This window comes from Phoxinus phoxinus (assembly GCF_949152265.1).
Source record: "Phoxinus phoxinus genome assembly, chromosome: 23".
NCBI lineage: Eukaryota > Metazoa > Chordata > Actinopteri > Cypriniformes > Leuciscidae > Phoxinus > Phoxinus phoxinus.
In genome coordinates this window covers 1,325,862-1,333,361 of record NC_136898.1, presented here as the reverse complement: position 1 = coordinate 1,333,361, position 7,500 = coordinate 1,325,862, and the positions used below count along the sequence as shown (strand labels likewise).

Below are 7,500 nucleotides of genomic sequence, written 5' to 3'. Positions count from 1 at the left end.
CTAGATGCTTTGTGTTCTTTATCCTACACATAATGAGCTGTCAATCAATCACTCGCACCCTGAAGGGGAAATGAGGAAATGCTTAACCAGCCCCGGTTTTACAGCCCTCTGAGTGAGAATACATGGAGTGACATTTGCTTTCATGTTTTTGATGTCGAACTACCTGGAGGACTTTTGCATGAACTGTTTAGTTTACAGTGTTGAGAACTATAGTTGTTTAAAAGGAGTAGTTCACTTCAGGATTCAGATTTCCTGATAGTTTACTCTCCTCCACGTCATCCAAGATGTTCATGTCTTTGTTTCTTCAGTGGGACAGAAATGAAGGTTTGTGAGGAACACACTCCAGGATGTTCTCCATATAGTGACTTCAATGGTCCAGCGGGTCGAAGGTCCAGATGTGAGTTTCAGCTTCAAAGTCTCTCACGATCCAGCCGAGGAATAAGAGTCTCATCTAGACAAACCAGCCGCCATTTTATAACAAAATAAACATTTACAGTGCTGGACAGAATTATTTGCCCCCTTGGTAAATATGATCAAAGATGGCTTTAAAAAAATGTATCTGCATTGTTAATCCTTTTGATATTATATTTAAAAAATGTGCTAAAATCTAACCTTTCATTGAAGTAAAATAATTGAAAGTGGGGAAATCACATTGTGAAATAAATGTTTTTCTCTAAAACACATTGGGAACAATTATTTGCCCCCTTTTGTTTGCAACCTCCTTTTCCCAAGATAACAGCTCTGATTTTTCTCCTATAATGCCTGATGAGTTTGGAGAACACCTGACCAGAGATCAGAGACCATTCCTCCATTCAGAACATCTCCAGATCCTTCATTCCTCCACACAGAATCTCTCCAGATCCTTCATTCCTCCATACAGAATCTCTCCAGATCCTTCATTCCTCCACACAGAATCTGTCCAGATCCTTCATTCCTCCACACAGAACATCTCCAGATCCTTCATTCCTCCACACAGACTCTCTCCAGATCCTTCATTCCTCCACACAGAACATCTCCAGATCCTTTATTCCTCCACACAGAACATCTCCAGATCCTTCATTCCTCCACACAGACTCTCTCCAGATCCTTCATTCCTCCATTCAGAACATCTCCAGATCCTTCATTCCTCCACACAGAATCTCTCCAGATCCTTCCTTCCTCCATACAGAATCTCTCCAGATCCTTCATTCCTCCATACAGAATCTCTCCAGATCCTTCATTCCTCCACACAGAATCTGTCCAGATCCTTCATTCCTCCATTCAGAACATCTCCAGATCCTTCATTCCTCCACACAGAACATCTCCAGATCCTTCATTCCTCCACACAGAACATCTCCAGATCCTTCATTCCTCCACACAGACTCTCTCCAGATCCTTCATTCCTCCACACAGAACATCTCCAGATCCTTTATTCCTCCACACATAATCTCTCCAGATCCTTCATTCCTCCATTCAGAACATCTCCAGATCCTTCATTCCTCCACACAGAATCTCTCCAGATCCTTCATTCCTCCACACAGACTCTCTCCAGATCCTTCATTCCTCCACACAGAATCTCTCCAGATCCTTCATTCCTCCACACAGAATCTCTCCAGATCCTTCATTCCTCCATTCAGAACATCTCCAGATCCTTCATTCCTCCACACAGAATCTCTCCAGATCCTTCATTCCTCCACACAGAATCTCTCCAGATCCTTCATTCCTCCACACAGAACATCTCCAGATCCTTCATTCCTCCACACAGAACATCTCCAGATCCTTCATTCCTCCACACAGAACATCTCCAGATCCTTCATTCCTCCACACAGAACATCTCCAGATCCTTCATTCCTCCACACAGAATCTCTCCAGATCCTTCATTCCTCCACACAGACTCTCTCCAGATCCTTCATTCCTCCACACAGAACATCTCCAGATCCTTCATTCCTCCACACAGAATCTCTCCAGATCCTTCATTCAGGTGCAGCTAAATCTCACCCACATGCTGTCACATGTGGTGTTCCTCAAGGGTCAGTACTTGGTCCAATTCTCTTTATTCTCTATATGCTCCCCCTTGGCCGCATCATTAGCCAGCATGGTATCTCCTTCCATTGCTACGCTGATGATACACAACTTTACCTCAAAATAAACCCAACCCCCCACCTCCCGGCTGCTCTGCCTTCATCATCTTCCACATCTTCCACACCACCACTACTGACCTCCTGCCTGGAGGAGATAAAGGCCTGGATGAGTCAGAACTTCCTTCAGTTAAATTATTCCAAAACTGAGGCAATTCTTGTCGGCACCCCTCAGCAGGTTCAGTCGTCCCTAATAACCTCTATCACTTTTTCTGGAAAAGTCATCCCTCTCTCATCTACAGTAACCAACCTCGGTGTAAAACTTGACTCTCACCTCACATTTGACAACCATGTCAAACATCTGTGCAAATCATCCTTTTTCCACCTTAGGAATATTGCCAAACTCCGTCCCACACTCACCCTTTCTGACGCCACAAAACTTGTCCATGCCTTTGTCTCCTCCAGGCTGGACTATTGTAACGCACTTCTGTATGGGATCTCTAGCAAGAGTCTGCAGAAACTCCAACACATACAGAACAGTGCTGCTAGGATCCTAATGAGAGTGCGTAAATACGAACACATAACCCCCATCCTTCAAGCACTTCACTGGCTCCCCATCTCCGCCAGGATCCAATACAAAATCACTCTCCTCACCCACCAATGCATCCATGGAAATGCTCCACCCTACCTCAAGGAACTTCTCACCCAGCAAACATCAACCAGAAACCTCCGTTCACAAAATGGCAATCGTCTCCGTCCTCCCAGAACCAAGCTCCGGACCATGGGAGACCGTGCTTTCTCCTCTGTTGCCCCGAGACTGTGGAACTCATTGCCAGACCACCTGAGGGTTCCACAGGCAGTTGACCACTTTAAAAAAGACTTAAAAACTTTTTTATTTAAAAATAGCTACAATTAATGTGAAACTGAACTGTTTTATATTTAATGTTTTCTTATCCTTGCCCCTGTTTTTACTTCTGAAATATGTTTGATGTAGCACTTTGGGATTTGTTCGCAAATGAAAAGTGCATTATAAATAAAATTTATTATTATTATTCCTCCACACAGACTCTCTCCAGATCCTTCATTCCTCCACACAGAACATCTCCAGATCCTTCATTCCTCCACACAGAACATCTCCAGATCCTTCATTCCTCCACACAGAATCTCTCCAGATCCTTCATTCCTCCACACAGAACATCTCCAGATCCTTCATTCCTCCACACAGAACATCTCCAGATCCTTTATTCCTCCACACAGAATCTCTCCAGATCCTTCATTCCTCCATTCAGAACATCTCCAGATCCTTCATTCCTCCACACAGACTCTCTCCAGATCCTTCATTCCTCCACACAGAATCTCTCCAGATCCTTCATTCCTCCACACAGAATCTCTCCAGATCCTTCATTCCTCCATTCAGAACATCTCCAGATCCTTCATTCCTCCACACAGACTCTCTCCAGATCCTTCATTCCTCCACACAGAATCTCTCCAGATCCTTCATTCCTCCATACAGAACATCTCCAGATCCTTCATTCCTCCACACAGAACATCTCCAGATCCTTCATTCCTCCACACAGAACATCTCCAGATCCTTCATTCCTCCACACAGAACATCTCCAGATCCTTCATTCCTCCACACAGAACATCTCCAGATCCTTCATTCCTCCACACAGAATCTCTCCAGATCCTTCATTCCTCCACACAGAACATCTCCAGATCCTTCATTCCTCCACACAGAACATCTCCAGATCCTTCATTCCTCCACACAGAATCTCTCCAGATCCTTCATTCCTCCACACAGAATCTCTCCAGATCCTTCATTCCTCCACACAGAACATCTCCAGATCCTTCATTCCTCCACACAGAACATCTCCAGATCCTTCATTCCTCCACACAGAACATCTCCAGATCCTTCATTCCTCCACACAGAACATCTCCAGATCCTTCATTCCTCCACACAGAACATCTCCAGATCCTTCATTCCTCCACACAGAACATCTCCAGATCCTTCATTCCTCCACACAGAATCTCTCCAGATCCTTCATTCCTCCACACAGACTCTCTCCAGATCCTTCATTCCTCCACACAGAACATCTCCAGATCCTTCATTCCTCCACACAGAACATCTCCAGATCCTTCATTCCTCCATACAGAACATCTCCAGATCCTTCATTCCTCCATACAGAACATCTCCAGATCCTTCATTCCTCCACACAGAACATCTCCAGATCCTTCATTCCTCCACACAGAACATCTCCAGATCCTTCATTCCTCCACACAGAACATCTCCAGATCCTTCATTCCTCCACACAGAACATCTCCAGATCCTTCATTCCTCCACACAGAACATCTCCAGATCCTTCATTCCTCCACACAGACTCTCTCCAGATCCTTCATTCCTCCACACAGAACATCTCCAGATCCTTCATTCCTCCACACAGAATCTCTCCAGATCCTTCATTCCTCCATACAGAACATCTCCAGATCCTTCATTCCTCCATACAGAACATCTCCAGATCCTTCATTCCTCCACACAGAACATCTCCAGATCCTTCATTCCTCCACACAGAACATCTCCAGATCCTTCAGATTCCCAGATCCATGTTGGCGCTTCTTCTCTTCAGTTCAGCCCACTCATTTTCTATAGGGTTCAGGCCAGGGACTGGGATGGCCATTGCAGATGCTTGCTTTTCTGCTCAGTGACCCATTTTTGTTTTGATTTTGATATTTGTTTTTGGATCACTGTCCTGTTGGAAGATCCAAACATGGTCTGTTAGCACAGTCTGTTAGGTTTCGATTTTTTATCTGTTGGTATTTGATCCAATCCATGATGGCATGTATCTGAAGAAGATGTCCAGGACCTCTGGCAGAAAATTAGGCCCACAGCATTAAAGATACAGCAGAGTATTTCATTTTACACATGGGGTACTGTTTTATCTGTGTGTGAACCGACCCATCTTAGGTGTTTTCTGCCAAAAAAGCAATTTTTTTTGTTTCATCTGTTGCATCACAGCTAGTGCAAGTTGAGCATTAGTGGTTAAAAAGTATATAAATGTTTATTTTGTTATAAAATGGCGGCTGGTTTGTCTAGATGAGACTCTTATTCCTCGGCTGGATCGTGAGAGACTTTGAAGCTGAAACTCACATCTGGACCTTCGACCCGCTGGACCATTGAAGACACTATATGGAGAACATCCTGGAGTGTGTTCCTCACAAACCTTCATTTCTGTTCCACTGAAGAAACAAAGACATGAACATCTTGGATGACGTGGAGGAGAGTAAATTATCAGGAAACTCTCACTTTCATTCTGAAGTGAACTAATGCTTTAATTCAATCATCACTAGTATTAGAGCTCATAATGCTGTGATCAAACCTCAAGTATTAGGCTTCAGTTTCCAGACAAATACACAATAAAAAAAAATGAAATGGTTTAAGAACTTTTCTGTTGCTTTTGCATCTATTTATTCAGACACATTGTCTCCTTTTGTAAATGTTGGAGTACATTTTTTCATATCTGGAGAAAATTTAATTAAAAGAACTTAGCAACTTCTCAGAACGCGATAACACCCTATCAGTAATGCCAGAGAGTTTTGCACAGGCAATTGTTCTCATGAAGTGAATTCTAGCTAATAAACTGTTGCAGCAGAATCCTTCAGTTAAACCATCACTAGTAGTAGAGCTCATAATGATGTGATCAAACCTCAAGAGTTAGGCTTCAGTTTCCAAACCGTACAGAAAACATACTAGTGAATGCACGATACTCAAAAATGCTTTAAGAACTTTTACATCTATTTATTCAGATACCTTGTCTCATTTTGTACATTTTGGATTACTGGTATCTTTTATATGTCTGGAAAAAAATAGAATAAAAAAAACTTTGTGTTAGCAACTTCTCAGAACGCGATAACACCCTATCAGTAATGCCAGAGAGTTCTGCACAGGCAATTATTGTCCTGAAGTGAGTTCTAGCTAATAAAGTGTTGCAGGAGGAGTTAATGCGCTGTGGTCACGTGACCCGCCGAGCGCTGGGGGCTGTTTTTGGGGGTCGACCTTCTTTCATCGGCCCTCCCTCCGTGTGTGTGTGTGTGTGTGTGAGGAGGCTCCCGGTCGAGATCAACTTCTGCTTTTATTGTCTCTCCACAAGGTGTCCGGAGTGAAGGGGCCGTCCCAAACGCAGCGAGAGAGTAACACCCTCTTTCTCTCTGTGCACCGCAGGCCGGCCGTCAGTGTGGAGTAACTGTGGAGGGAGGAGTGTGTGTGAGTGTGTGTTTCCATGCCCTGGTCGCGCGGGCTGGGATGGAGCGACAGGTTGGGACTGGGAGACGCTGGACGCCACTACTGGTTTTGCTGGGAATGATGCACTCCTACGCTCAGGGTGAGTCTCAGTGTGTTTCCTGTGATCTGTTGTTCACCTTCAGTCTGGCACTGACACGCCATGTTTCATGTTTAGAATATATGTGACCCTGAATCACGAGTCGCACGGGTATATCTGTGGCAATAGCAACTATACACTGTATGCGTCAAAATTATCCATTTTTTTTTTATGCCAAAAATCATTAGGATATTAAGATCATGTTCCATGAAGATATTTAGTAAATGTCCTACCGTAAATATATAAAACATGTATTTTTGTGAGTGAATGCAGCACAATCGTGAACATAAATGCACAACTTTAAAGGAGATTTTCTCAATGTTTACATTTTTTTGCTCCTCAGATTCCAGATTTTCAATAGTTGTCTCGACCAAATATTGTCCAATCCTAACAAACCACACATCAATGGAGAGATTATTTATTCAGCTTTATATTTTCAACATTTAAAAAAACTGATTTGTTTTGTGGATTTGTGACTGGTTTTGTTTCCAGGGTCATATTTGTCTGAATACCCCCTTCACATTCTCGTTGGCCGTCTGATGGTCTTTATTTTATTAAGTTAGAAAAGATATGATTGTCCCTCAGTGTGAAGTGTGAAGTGTTCAGATGAGTTTGGGAAGTTGTGGAGTGCACTCTTTCAGTAAATTAAACAGAGTGATTTCTTAACCAGTCCTCATTAGGACAGTTGGGCCTGATGGGTAAGGACTCGGATTGGTTGTTTTACAAATGTCATAAACAGCTTGAACATCTGAGTTTTTATTTTGACAGTGGTTTGTTTGTTTATGAAGTTTTTTGTTGTTGTTTATTAATATTGGTACACAGTGTGTTTATCTATGCTTTTTGTCACGGTTTAAACTCTTATTTGTGTTTATAATCAATCAAAAAAATATATATTGGGAAAAAAATAATATTTGTCGGACAGGCTCCAGACATGGAAAACTATATAAAATACACTCTGTTTCAAGCATGCATGGCTCGTTACACAGAACATACGCGTACATGGAGTTTTAGGTTGAAATATACAGTCAAACTATCATTTGTGTAAGTGAGGAGAGCAGAATAAAGTAAAC

The 7,500-nt window shown here is 42.8% G+C and overlaps 1 protein-coding gene across 4 annotated transcripts in view; it reads left to right on the top strand.

The window, feature by feature from the left end:
• The window catches only part of bmpr1bb (bone morphogenetic protein receptor, type IBb), a 124,781-nt gene that overhangs the window by 82,622 nt on the left and 34,659 nt on the right, over nucleotides 1-7,500 (top strand). For 3 of the 4 annotated variants that reach the window (XM_079599376.1, XM_079599379.1, XM_079599378.1), the window contains one exon: nucleotides 6,274-6,433. In XM_079599376.1, the coding sequence (XP_079455502.1) occupies nucleotides 6,355-6,433 (79 nt within the window). In that variant the 5' untranslated portion in view covers nucleotides 6,274-6,354. Of the gene's footprint in view, nucleotides 1-6,202; nucleotides 6,434-7,500 lie in introns of all 4 variants that reach the window. The other variant, XM_079599377.1, reaches the window with a different exon arrangement.